Source organism: Gallus gallus, chromosome 11 (genome assembly GCF_016699485.2).
Source record: "Gallus gallus isolate bGalGal1 chromosome 11, bGalGal1.mat.broiler.GRCg7b, whole genome shotgun sequence".
In the NCBI taxonomy this organism is placed as follows: domain Eukaryota; kingdom Metazoa; phylum Chordata; class Aves; order Galliformes; family Phasianidae; genus Gallus; species Gallus gallus.
The window spans coordinates 674,581-688,382 of NC_052542.1; the positions used below are offsets into that span (position 1 = coordinate 674,581).

General features: G+C 51.7%; 1 protein-coding gene across 11 annotated transcripts in view; it reads left to right on the forward strand.

The window, feature by feature from the left end:
- The window catches only part of CPNE2 (copine 2), a 40,988-nt gene extending 27,386 nt beyond the window's left edge, over window positions 1-13,602 (forward strand). For 7 of the 11 annotated variants that reach the window (XM_040707034.2, XM_046899403.1, XM_046899400.1 and 4 more), the window contains 7 exons: window positions 335-421; window positions 1,009-1,068; window positions 2,988-3,121; window positions 3,505-3,559; window positions 7,338-7,389; window positions 8,736-8,869; window positions 12,109-13,602. In XM_040707034.2, the coding sequence (XP_040562968.2) occupies window positions 335-421; window positions 1,009-1,068; window positions 2,988-3,121; window positions 3,505-3,559; window positions 7,338-7,389; window positions 8,736-8,869; window positions 12,109-12,492 (906 nt within the window). In that variant the 3' untranslated portion in view covers window positions 12,493-13,602. Of the gene's footprint in view, window positions 1-334; window positions 422-1,008; window positions 1,069-2,987; window positions 3,122-3,504; window positions 3,560-7,337; window positions 7,390-8,735; window positions 8,870-11,395; window positions 11,460-12,108 lie in introns of all 11 variants that reach the window. The other 4 variants (XM_040707035.2, XM_046899404.1, NM_001278011.2 and 1 more) reach the window with 2 other exon arrangements.
- Window positions 13,603-13,802: the final 200 nt, after the last annotated feature.

Consider the following 13,802-nt stretch of genomic DNA (forward strand, 5'->3'; position numbering starts at 1 on the left):
CAGGTGCACCTGATCAGGGGCTCTGAGCTGGAGGGAGTTGTTCAGCATCCAGAGACTGCAGGAGTGATGAGTCCAGAGTCCCCGTTTAGGCTTTGTTCTTTGACAAGAGTTTTTATTCAAATGGTTTTAGATTAAAAAAAAAAAAAAAAAAAGCAATATTGCAGCCATTATTTTCTGAATATTGAAAAGGCATTTATTTCCCCAGAGCTTTAGAGGAACAGCTGTGGCCTGCCCTAGCTATCAGTGAGCTTGTCCTTGCTACTCCAGCAGTGGGGAGGACAGAGCAGCACTTCTGTTTTACGGTTAGCTTTGGGTAACAGCTTCTCTCTTACAGCTAGAACTAGAGTGCATTAACCCCAAAAAGCAGAAGAAGAAAAAGAATTACAAGAACTCTGGGATCATCATTGTCAAGTCCTGCAAAGTGAGTACAACGCTGGGATGTTTCATTCTACTCTTTGGTAGATTTGGGACTTCACGTTGCAGTGAGCTTCCCATCCCTTCTGTCTCCACTGCTCTTGGGTTTTCAAGTGCACGTACAATGGGGCATGACTAAAGGCAATTTTCCTTTTGTTTGGGTTCTTCTCCCCTTGGAATAGGATTTGCTGCCCTTTGCTCTCTGTTGTGCCAGGGCTGGTGCTATTTGCATGGATCAGTGTGGTTGGCCACACCACATGTAGCTTAGGAATTGCCAAAATGCAGCCCTGGAAGACCCTGATGGTCACAGAATCATTAAGGTTTCAAGAGAGCACTAAGATCACCATCTCCACCCCAACCATGCCCACTGACCATGTCCCTCAGTGCCACCTCTCCACAGTTCTTGAACACTCCCAGGGACAGTGACTCCCCCACCTCCCATGATCCTTCTGACATACTTTGCCACATGGATGGAGCTCCCTGAAGGTCCAAAAACACGGTGATGGGAGGCCAGTGATGGGTGGTTTCAGTGGTGTTTTCTTTTCCTGCAGTAGTGAAGATTGCCGATACACCTTGTTTTCTATTTTATTTCAGATAACCAGAGATTTCTCATTCCTGGACTACATCCTGGGAGGCTGCCAGCTGATGTTCACTGTAAGGACTTTGGCTGCTGTTTGTCCAGTAGTGGTAATAAATATGTCACGATCAAAGTTGCTGAAGGGAGGTGCTGCAGGAGGCTGCCCTTGGGCCAGCTGAGCCAAGTCCTGCTGGCTTAGCAGGGTGGGATTTCACAGCAATGAGCAGCTGCTTCATTTTGCTGTTAAGCCATGTGGTATTGGTACTGGGATCAGTACCTCAATGCTCAGATGCACAATCTGCTGCTCAGGGCTGTTGCTGAAGGTGAGAGTCCTATGGAGTCCTTCACAAATATGTACCAACATCTCTCCCCATCGCTGTGTTAACTGGCATCCAGATTGCTGAGCAAGGCCTGGCTTTTTTGAACCCAGCTCAGAGGCTCTGGGCTGTTAACCATGCAGTGTTTCTGCATTTTTATTTGCATTTCCACCCTCACTTGAGCTGGAACGCCAGTGGTTTGTCAAGAGGAATTACAGGGGGAGGTTACAGCCCCGACTGAACCCACCACAAAACAGAAGTGTTGTTTTTTCCCCCCCATTAGCTTTCTAATTTCTGAAAACTTTTCTGCTGCGGCACCCAGCAAGCGCTGGGCACACACAGTCATTTCAGTTTTTATTTTGTTGTCTTGTCTGAAAACATGGGGGGGGGAGGAGGAGGAAGAGTTACCATAGAAACGGGAACAAGTGCAAGAGCTCTTTATGTGCCATTCTGCTGCTGTGCGTGAAGGTCTTGGTGCTGGGGAGTGAATAGGAAGGGAAAATCATCATGTTTGTTGGTAGCATGGAGCTTTTGTGTGAATTAGTTGGAATGCCGAAATCTCACTCGTTGCTTTGAGGTCTGCTGGTAGTGGGAAGTGCTGGGATTTTCCCCTCCCAAGGCACCTGGTTCAGTTTCTGCTCTCCTGCATGGCTCTTGGCATGTTTTGCCTGGTGCCTCAGTTTCCTTATTGTGCTCTGACCAAGTGTGGCTAGGCTGCTTCTGTTTCATTGGAGCAGTGGGCTATAAGACCATCACTTCCGTGCTGAAGAAGTCAGGTTTTACTGGGCTTCTCACATGATCCCCTGCTGCCACCCTGCAGGGCTGAGCCTCGGGAGGTCAGTGGCCCCTGGGACCCTTCCCATCCTCAGCTGCCCCATGCTGCAGGCGATGTCTCGTCATCCCCACCCCTGGCTTTGACCCAGCCCAGGAGCCGAGTTTTTCCTCTCTCATTACAGATACAGAGCAAAATCCCCTGCAAATCCCCCGAGCTCAATTTAGCCACCAAAGTTATTTTGGGTTTTTCCTATTTGCTCTGCAAACAAGGCGAGTGCAGGCACGCCGTCTGCTCGTCTCTTCCTCGCTCTTCCCTCCCAGTCATTTCAAATCTGGTGGCTCATCGCCTCGCCGCATCTGACCACATTTAACTGGATCCGAGATCTTGGATATGCATTCCTACAAATGTCTTTAAATAGCGTGGAGGAGGGAGAAGCACGAGTGCCTTGCTGACAAAGCAGGAACTCAGCCTGCATTGGACTCGGGAAGCACTGTGTAGGGCAGCTGTAAGAAAAGCTCAGCTCAGGGTTGTGTCTCTTGGGACAGAAAAGACCTTGAACCCAACAAAAGCCCAGGCAGTCCTGCCTGATTTGGTGTCTGTGGGGCTTCTTGGTGCCTGGCAGATGGGCAGCCAGACTTTCAGCATAAACCCTGATGGTGGTGCAGGCTTGCTTCTTCGGGATGCCACGTCTGTGGTTCTTGATGGTAAAAAAAATTGGGGTATCATAGTGAATTACTTTGTTGAACCTTGCTTTTTTTAGTTTTTTTTTAGGGAGGGTAAATTTAGAGGTTTGGGTCATGTTAGGGCTGTGCCTGAGCCTCACCGTGGTCCATCCACAGTGAAGAACGATAGGATGGGTTTTTAGTGGTGACTGCTAACAGAGGGCAGTCTGTGCTTCCCTCAGGTCGGGATCGACTTCACTGCCTCCAACGGGAACCCACGGGACCCCTCCTCTTTGCACTACATCAACCCCATGGGAACAAACGAATACCTGTCGGCAATCTGGGCTGTCGGGCAGATCATCCAGGACTATGACTCGTAAGTGCTGTGCCTTTCTGCCTCTCCCATTGCTTTGCAGTCATTTCCCTGATTTCCTGATGAGCTACTGGGATGCATGTTTCCCCTTTCTGTGGCTTGACTTTCCACCTGTGGAGCAGGGGGAAATGATGCCCTGCTTTTGGAAAACTCCTTGGAAGAAAACTGTGGTGTACATTGAGATGGGGGCAGTGCAATGAGGAGAGCACATAAGGACAGAGTTTCTCCTCTTTCCCCATCACCACTGTGGAGTGTGATGGTGCTTAAGCAGACAGGGAGCAGCTTTCCTGGAGCTGGTGGGATGGGGAGACTGTTGGTATGCTGAAGAGTATGCAAGCATCCTTAGAGTGTGTGGAAATACACTCGTATGTTTTCTTCCCTTGCAGAGACAAAATGTTTCCTGCTCTGGGATTTGGTGCCCAGCTCCCGCCAGACTGGAAGGTAATGTGTAGCAGTGATCCGTGTGCTTGAAACACTTCTGTCCTGAGAGCTTCTCCTGAGAGCAGGAGCAGAGCTGGGGCATGGGGCATGCTCAGGTTTGTAGGGCGATGTGAGGTGGGAACGGAGTGCAGGCAGCCAGGCTGGCCTTAAGGCTCCCTGGCACTGATGCCAGTGTTGCTGATTAATTTTGCTGGTGGGAGGCAGGAGCAATCGTGGGGCCATGGATGAGATTAGATTAGATTGCAGTGAGATCTGGCTGGAGGATGGGAGCTGGGCAGCCTCCGGATGTGGGCAGCGCCTGCAGGTTGTGGCAGCACATTAGAGCAGGGAATTGGGTGTTCAGGGGGTTGAAGCCACCACAGTCCTTGCCAGGCTGTGCTGGAGCATCAATGGCACACAGCAGCGCAAGGAGTCTGCTGGAGCCAGTGTTCTCACCATGAGCACTGCTCCTGGCTGGAGGCTTCAGGAAGTGGGGCTGAGGAATTGCTCCCTGCACCTGGAGCCTCTGCAAGGAGCTCATTCCCTTCCTCCAGCATTTTCACAGCATAACTTTCTTTAGCCCCTGATGGTCACTACAGCCCCATGGTGTCTCCAGTCTTTACCTCTTTAATGAGCGCCTCTGTTGGCGAGCACCGGGTCAGATGCAGAAATGCATCTCCTCCGGTCAGTTTGTCTGATGCCTGGACCAGGAAATTATCCTCAACACACTCCAGGAGTTCTTGGGATTGATTGCAGCCTGTGCCTTGGCATCCCCTGCTCCTGCATCCCGCTTCTTCTCAGAGGTCAAGGACAACTGGGGGCATTTTAACCATGTACAGAAGCCCTACAGGACCGGTCCAGCGCTGCTTGTCACAGCCACGGGAGCCACCACCGCCTGCAGGTGACACTTCCCATCCAGCTTCCGCTTTTACATGGCCTCACATCTCTCAGCTGACCACAACCACAGGGCAGAGCCCAGGGGCTCTCATGGTTCCACCATGCCGAGACAGATTGCTCTCTGTGGCGGCCAGAATCCCTGCGATTCACGTGGGAGTCGCTGCTGGTTGCCACTGTCTGGAGTCCATCCCTCCCCGCACACACTGGAGCTGATTCATCCCCCTTGGCCAGCAAATGTCTCAGGTCTGTCACTTCCCCAGATTCTGTGGGAAAATCTTAGTGAGCAACTTCCGAGGAATAACGGTTGCCAGCTGCCACCAGGGGATTTATTGTTTGTGGAGAGAAATGGGAATGGAAAATGCAGCAGGGCTGGAAGGAGCACAGCGTGCAGGGATGAGTGGCTTCAGAACACGAGTGCTGAAACCCAAGGCTGGTGCTGGGGCAGGCTGGTGGGGAGCTACGTGCCCAGTGCCCTGCATCCTGGCAGTGAGCGAAGCTCGGTCCCGCTGACCGATGGCCGTTGTGCGTGGCAGACCAGGCTGAAAATGGGGAAGATGGTTAGAGATCTCAGTCGTGTACGTTGTGCTTTGTTCTCGTCGCGCTCCTGTTGCCATGGCATCGCCGAACGCTTTCAAAGAACCAGTCGGAGTGAGATATTTTGCACACAAAAGTCTCGTTGGAAATGTCAAAGAACATCTTGCAATGTAACAGCTCTGTAAAGAGCCTCGAGCGGTTTCCCGGTGGGAAGCAGATGGGTTTTGGTTGCTGGGGGATGAGGTGGCCCTGCAGAGGGTGATGCTTGAAATTGAAGCCCCACCAACTAGCCCGTCTCCTGGGCTGGGGCTTGGGCACATCTACGATTCCTGGTGGGAGAAGATGGAGCTTCCACCCACAATCACCCCATCCAAAGGGCACAGCCAGGCTGCACATGTGGACGTCCCACCCTTTGGGGCTGCTGGAAGGGATTGCTCCCAGCTGGGAAAGGTCCTGCGCTTGGACATGGCTTAGTGAGCATGGTGGTGATGGGTTGGGGTTGGACCGGATGGTCTTAGACGTCTTGTCCAACCTTAATGGTTCTGTGTACCTGTGGGTACATCCAGCAGGGAATGAGACCCCCCCCCCCCTCCTTTGTTGGTTTTTTTTAACTTTGTTATTTTGAAGCCCTGTTGAATTCTGTTGGATTTTCTAGCAGAGATATATGTGTATATATACGTATATATATATATAATCTGTAAAAACTCAAGAGGAGGTTTTGAAACATTTCAACACAGGCAGGGGCTGTGCTTCATGCAGTGCTGCAAAAAGTGAGGAAAACAGCTCCAAGCTGCTTCACTGCTGCTGAAAAGAAAGAGAACCCCCTCTTTTTCGGTTGCAAAGCATGGAAACATTTCTGTTTACCTTCTCTATGAATACTCGCGTGGCAAAATTTGGAGTGTCTTCTAAAAATAAAAACCAACCCCAGAACAGTGAGCCCTTTAACGACTGAAAATGCAGAAATCTGAAGTAGGACATATTGCCCAAAATTAAGGCTTCCACCAGAAGTGGTGTGTGAAAAACAAGTCGTGCGTTTCACAATGTGCCTCAAGTTGCCTATTGGTGTGAATGGGATCGTTGCTGGCTGTGCTTATGGGCACGGAGACACCCGAGCGGGTCGGTACCATCCGCCTGTACGGCAGCTGGTCGGCTTTGCAGCACGCTGGAGTTTTAGCCTGACCTACTTTTGTTTGTTTGTGTCGTTTCTCACCCCACGGTGCCTTGCAAAAATAGTTTCTGCTGCTTTCGACACAATGCCCATTCTAATTGGAAAGTCTGAACCAGATGCGTGCTGCTTTCGCAGTCTCGGGAGGACTTGGGCTTCCCATGGCAATGTAGAGGACATTCATTCTGCCAGCGTTGTGAGTCTGCATGTCCTGAAGCCATCCCTGGGCTGAGAACCGCAGCAAACCGCCACCCTCGTGAGAGGAAGAAAATAGCCTTGTTTTGTAACTACAGCACGGAGTTTTTTGTTTGGGAGCCCTTGTTAGCCGGTGGGCTGAGATCCCGTATCATGCCTTTGGCTCCCAGAGGTGCTGAAAGAGGGAGCTGTGTGTCCTTGGTGCTACTGAGAGCCCGTTTGCTCCTCGCCGTGTCTGAATCGCAGAGTGAGGAATGCCTCAGCCCCCAGATCTGGTGGGTCTTCCCCAAGCAAGTGGTCAGCCCATGCCAACGTTGGCAACGTTCACACTGGAGCGCGGGAGCCATGAACCTCTCTTGCACCCAAGCCATTGAACTACACTTTCCAAGCAACCATCCTCTTATTTTCTTGTGGTTTCTGTCTGCAGGCACTTCCTAGAGGAGTAGATTTGGAGGGTTTCTGCTGTTGGTTTCTCTGGCATGGCTGATGCTAGAAGCAGGGCTGTGCTGGGCTATCTACCTGTGTCACAGGAAACCTCCTTTTGAGGGCATCTCCCTCAGCTTGGGAGGAGGTGGCAGAAAACCTCGTGGGCTTTGCTCCTGCTTTGTAGGGATGGTTCTGTGGTCATGTCACCTCTCCCATACTGCTTTTCACCCTTGCCATGGCCCAGATCATGAAGCTAATCGTGTGCAATAGGATGAAGTCATTTCTCCTGGTGAGATGTGTGAGATTCTCCCTCTGGGCAGCCAGCAGGAAGCCGTGGGGACGACCTGCTGTCACTGCTGGTGGTGTGATAACGTCAGGTGGATCCATGATGGGAGTGGGAGGTCAGAGGAACCAGTCCATCTCCAACCTTGATCGAGGAGCCTTTGCTCCTCGCTGTCAGATAGCAGAGGGTGGGGAAGCACTGCTGGCTCAGCAGGACGAACTCATGTGACACTGCATCAGCTGAACTGATAGGGAGCGCTGTGCTCTGCCTCTGTGCTAATTCAGATCTCTTCTCCACAGGTATCCCATGAGTTTGCCATTAACTTCAACCCCACGAACCCTTTCTGTTCAGGTGAGTGCCTGCCAGGCCTTCGTATGCCTTCAGTGTCTTCTGTCTTTCCTCTTGGGCTTCTCCAGTAACTTATCACAGGAGTTTTTCAAGGTCAGTTCAGAGACAGCCTTTAACATCAAAGCAGAGCAGCTACTACGGGTTCGCTCAGTGGAAAGCAGAGAAGAACTGGGGGTGTGTAGGAGGTCCCAGGGTAAAATGCAACTGGATTCAGACAGCATAAAAATAACGCCTTCGTTCTGGGTGTCCTACTAGCCGTCTGCTGGTGAGAAACACAGGGGCTGTTTAGCAGATGGGGAATTCAGGCTTAATGCTTCTGTGGCTCATTTAGCAACTGAGAGCCAATAGCAGTCATTGCTGAAGAGCTGTTCTAACCATAGACAGTGAGGGCAACCTTGAGTTGCCGAGGCCGTCTGTGTTGACCTCTGCTTTACCCCAGCAGAATAGGAGCTCAGTGATAAAGAAATCCCTTTTGGGTTGTCTTTGTTCTTCTGGTTTATGTGAGTGGGGAAGGACAGAAGGATCTTCTTGGGCAGCTCTGTGGGACAGCAGAAGCAGAAGAGTCTCTGGCGACCTGCAGGACAGAGTGTTGCTTCCCAAACAGCCTGGGAGCATTCAGGGTGTTTCAGCTTCTGCACTACCTCCTCTGCCCCACGTCTGTCTGGTATTTTGTTAAGCTCAGAGACCAGGAGCTGCTTTTCTTCTTGCTCCTCCTTTTTGCCTGATTTTGAGATATTTGCAGAAACGCAAGGAAAGCCTTTGGTTGTGGGTGCTGTGAAGCCTCTCACCAGAGAAGGTGTGAGGATCTGCTGCAAAGTGGCTGAGGAGCAAAGCCCTGATTTTTAGAACAGTTGCATAGAGGTGGATGAAACTTCATGATCTGGATGAGTTTGGAGGTTTTCCTCCAAATGTTTTGAACATCCTCCAGATGTTTTGAACTTGAGCTTCCTTGGCATTACTAGCTCATCATCCTCTGCTTGGTCAGATAGTGACAGAACAGAGGGGAACAGTTTTAAACTAAAAGTGGGAAGATTTAGAGTAGATGTTGTGGGGAATTTTTTCACTAAGTCACTGCAGTGAGGCACTGGAGCTGGCTGCCCAGTGAACGTGTGGATGCTCCATCCCTGAAGACATTCAAGGCCAGGCTGGATGGGGCATTGAGGAAACCTGGTGTAGCAGGAGGTGTCCCTGCCAATGGCCTGGGTGTGACATCTTGCTGGAACAAGATGGTCTTTAATGCCCCTCCCAACCTCAGTCAATCTATGATCCTGTGATCATGCTTGGAGTATTTAGTGGCTGGCTTGGGCTGTTGCATGTTGTGATTTGGGGCTTCTCTGGTTTCCCCACAGGTGTGGAGGGCATTGTCCAAGCATACTCAGCCTGCCTGCCTCACATCCGCTTCTACGGACCCACCAACTTCTCCCCCATCGTCAACCACGTGGCCCGGTTTGCAGCTCAGGCAACCCAGCAGGAGGCTGCATCCGTAAGTCCTGTTTTTCTCTGACTGCCATGTGGTGTGGCCAGCGTGACCTGGTGCCTTGCTTTCATGTCAGGAGAGATGAGGCTGTGGGAGAGGCGGTGCGGAGCCAGGCTCAACCTGGGCTATATGTAGGAGAAGGTTATTTGTTTGGGTTTAGCAAGTACTCCAACACTTTGCCAGGCAGGTGGTGGGTTGCGTCTGAGCATCTCATGGCCGCTGTGGCATCACTACTGGGCTTCCTTCCTTCCCCCAGGACATGGCATGCTCAGCATACAAAGCTGGCTGGCAAGACTGGACTATTTAGGGGAGCTGGGGATGAAAGGTGCCTGCAAACAATTGTGGGAAGATCTCCCCATCCCTTGTGGCTGACTTGCGTCTGCTGTTCCATTGCCCCATGCTGGTGAATGGAAAGGGCTTGGAGGAGAGTTAGAACTAACCCTGTCTGTGAAGCTCAGCTGTGGGCTCTCGTCTGGCTGTCGTCACTTCACACAGAGAATATCAAAAAAACAATGCAGAAACTCAACAGTCAACAGAACAGCAGCTGTGGAAAATCAGAAATTACTGGGGAGAGAAATGGGATGAGGGTGGGAAATGCCATGAGTTGAGTGACCCTTGGATTTATATGAATGAGCGCAGTGTGAAACGTTGCCCCCCGTATCTCAAAGAGGATCCGGAAGCCCTAGATGATAGCAAGAGTTGACCAGGCGTGGAGCAGCTCCCAAGCAAGAAGTGATAAGGCTAAAACCTCCTGGCCTGGAAAACATCAGGGAGCTCAGGAGTCCACAAGATGCATTGCAGGATGCAGGAAAACTTTGATGTCTCCTACTTTTTCTCCTGAAGCGTCCACCATTTGCTTCTGCTGAGTTCCATGGGGCTTTGGTCTGCCAGGGCAACTTCTGTTTGTGTGGATTCTGGCCAAGAAGGGAATGACAGTCCTGAGAAGCTCAGCCCTGTTGCTTTCCTAACAGTTTTGGGCTCCTGCATGGTGTGGGGCTGACAAGACTGTCATGGGGACCATGAGGGAACTAGGATGGTGACAGTGCCACCATGGTGTGGATGGGAAACATGAGCAGCTGGGCTGAGGTTCAGAGGGTGGCTTCAGACCTTTGGTTTATTGTCACTTCAATACAAAGCAGACACCTGGAGGAAGATCCTCTTGGTTAAAGCAACGTGTTGCTCACGTGGCCAAATGTGAACCTTCTCCTGGAAGAAGACCTTCCTGCTTCTCCCCCTTGGATGATGTTGACTATCCTGTTTTTATTGCTCTGTTTCATGCTGGTTGGACAAGCAGTGGCTCAGAGCCAGGACCGGGGTTCCTGCTTGGCCGCTGCAGCCACTCATCAGTCCTTGACGCTGCAGATAATTAGTCCAGCAGGCTGCTTACATCCATATGTCAGGAAGCTGCTTGTTAGCAGGGAAGCCCATTGCACCAGGCTGCCCATCCTCATGTGCAGGAGATGGCGCCAGCATGGTGGTAGGAGGGGGGGATACTTGTGTACTGCTGCTCTCCCCAGCTCCAGGCATGAAGTGATACTGCCCCATGTTTGCCTTTTTTCTTTGCTTTCTTCATTAAAATAAGCCAGTTCCAGCAATTGCCATTTCAAGGGGATCCCATCGCTTCCCATCCATCCTTCCCTCACCCTTGGCATTTCCATCTCCCCCAGGAAGGCTGTGGGCTGTCAGCCCTCACGTCCAACACACACTGCTCATTGGGGGAAAGCCTGAATTGGGTTTGATTTGCCACAAACCCAGGTGCCTCCTCAGCTTTCATTTTCTCTCCTTGTGTTGGAGGGGGAGGGAGAATCCCCCATGCTGCGCGCCAAGCAGAGGCACTAATCGTATGCAAATTGCACCCCTCTGTTGGCACTAATAGTTTAATCAAGGGAGATTTTAAATAATACGCAGCAAAGGAACAGGCTGGAGACTGCTCTGCCTTTTTTGGAAGCACGGAACGTGATGGATCAGGGGCTGAGGCTTGGATCAGCATGATGGGAGCAGGCAGCCCTGTCCCAGGTCTCTGTCCCCATCCTGGGATGGGGTGTATATACCCGTGGTGGTGATGGATGCCTGCAGAGTCCAGGCTCAGCCTTCCCGGCCGGGCTGATGTTCAGTTCCCAAGGAGGTGGTTCTAAAATTGTCATCATTTGTTTGGAGTGTGCCCAGCCGATGCTGCCAGGTAAGGATGCTCGCAGCTGCTCTGCTGCAGAGCCCTCGGGCTTTTCAGATGATCCCCGGCATCATCTCCCATTTCACTTCGCTTCTGAAATATGCAGTGAGAAGCAGTGGATGAGCTCTGCTCCCTCCTTGTCTCCTGCGTGCTTTTAGCGCTTTTCTCTGTCACTGATTGCAGAGAACAGGAACAGAAGGAGAGAGACCCTTCTTGTTTCATTCTTTTCGACCATGCTCAGAGGCCGGTTCTGCACCAGTTTACTCACAGCCGAAGAAGGTTGGGCAGGAAGGGTGGAATGAGCTGGATTTTTGCCTTTTCTCAGATGCTCCCTTTGAGACTGTACTCCTCCTCCCTTACAGGTGCACAGTCAGTCCTGGCCAGCAGCGTGTGAGCAGGCAGCTCCTCTCTTTAACACCAAAAAAGGTTGTTGGTGCCAATTCTGGATTCCAGATACTGCCTTCTTGTATAAGTCTTCCCTGGAACACTTTTTCTCCCCCAGCTCCATGTGTTTGCCCTGTTTCAGTGCTGTGCTTCCTGGGCTGTGCCCGGGGTCCTGCAGTGCTCAGGGCAGGAGCAGGTCCGGCTGCTGCGGCACAGCGGTGCCAGAAACCCACCCTCATTTGCACTCAGAGTTTAGCTGAGGGAAAAAAGCACTTAGGGGAGATTTCAAGAGACAAGATGTGGGCTGGAGGGAAAACAAGAAAATGGGCTTCGGGCTGCGTCTCCTGCTTTTCTAGATGTCGGCGCTGGTGGTTTTCAGAGGAAATGGAAAGAATGAGGAGAGGAACAAAAGGCTTTAATGCTCCTAAGTGCTTGTTTTTCATCATTTCTCTACCACGCGCGAGATGTGTAATGCACCAAAATGGAACCATTACTTTCCCCTGAGGGAGAGGAGGTGGAGGCGCTGGTCTTGGTGGGGTGCGCTTGCCGCAGCCTTGCTGTTGTGTCCGTCCATCTGTCCCCTCACCCCCTCCTTCAGCTCTGTGTGCTGGCATCTGCCAGCAGTGAGCCTAGAGTAGATGTGTCCCTTGCAGCCCTGCATAGCTCTGACCCTCTGTTCCCCTCTCTGCAGCAATACTTCATCCTCCTCATCATCACGGACGGAGTCATCAGTGACATGGATGAGACGCGCCATGCCGTGGTGCAGGCATCCAAGCTGCCCATGTCCATCATCATCGTGGGAGTGGGCAATGCTGATTTCGCTGCCATGGAGTTCCTGGATGGGGACAGCCGGGTGCTGCGCTCCCACACTGGCGAGGAGGCCGTGCGTGACATCGTCCAGTTTGTGCCCTTCCGGGATTTCCGCAATGTGAGTCTGTGCCCCCCAGCAGTGGGGCCCGGGGCTGCGGTGCCGTCCCCTGGAGAAGAGGTGGCTCCAGGGAGACCTCACTGTGGCCTTCCAGTACCTACGGGGACCCCAGGGAGGATGGGGAGGGACTCTTGTCAAGGGATGTAGTGATAGGAGAAGGGGGAATGGCTTTAAACTAACGGGAAGTTTAGGTTAGATGTAAGGAAGAAATTATTGGCTGTGAGGGCTGTGAGGCCCTGGCACAGCTGCCCAGAGCTGTGGGTACCCCATTGCTGGGCGTGCCCCAGGTCCTGGATGGGGTTCTGGGGAAACCTGGTGAATGGGAGGTGTCCCTGCCCATGGTCTGGATGTGACATCTCATTGGAAGGAGGCAATCTTTGAGGTCCCAAACTGTTCTGATTCTGTGTTTCTGTGATCCGACCCACGTCCTTCTGTGTGTGGTTCTCATCTTGGAAGAGGGGCATCCCCAGCAGATGCCAAAACGTTTCAGAGCCACTTAAAAGAGAGAGCACTCATTGTGCGCCCATCAGCTCTACCCTCTCCCACACCACCTGCCTCGCTCTGCCCTGCAAGAGAACTGTCCCCAAGATGGTGACATACAGTATAACCACAGCTGTATCCAGTCCTGTGCCACCTGCTGCTTTTTCGTTTTGCCTGCAGGCCCCCAAGGAGACACTGGCCAAAGCTGTGCTGGCAGAGCTGCCCCAGCAAGTTGTGCAGTACTTCAAGCACCAAAACCTGCCCCCCATCAACTTGGAGCCCGCGTAGCGCCGTGCCCGGCCCCGTCTGCATGTTGCCGAAGTCTGTTGGTCCCACTGAAAGTGCATGTTCCACATGCTGTTCAATGAAGAATACCCTCCCCGAAACACACAGGTTTGTACTTCTTAATTTAAGTGTTAAGTTCTTAAAGCTCATCCTGGAGAAGCGCCTGGATCCACTTTGTACGGCTGCAGCCCGAGGTAACACCGAGAGGCCGGGCCATGCCCCAGTCCCACTCCATTGAGTCACTTTTCAGTATTGAATGTACTTTGTATAATTTTAGTGGAACAGGATACAATTTTTACAAACAAAACTTGCTTTTTCCAACAGTGAAATGCTTAATATATTATTATTATTATTATTATTGTTACCATTTGTTGAACTGGTCGTGTATCTGTGCCGTACCCGTACCGCTGTCATGCTCTATGTTCATTTTTATACTGTGTACATGTTATATTTGTTATACTCAGGTTAATAAAGAAACTCGGACATTTAAAACAAGGGGCTGCTGTCTGGTCTGGGCTGGGAGTACTGTGTGAGGGCTGAGTGCCTGGGGCAGCCATCGCCCCTGGCTGCTCCACCTGCACCATGTCTAGAGCACATTGGCACAGTGCAGGGCCTAAGCCAGCCTCAGCCCTGGAAGGTGGGGCCAGCTCAGGGAAATGTTTGCCTTGCAAAGCCCTCTGGAAAGGAAAAAA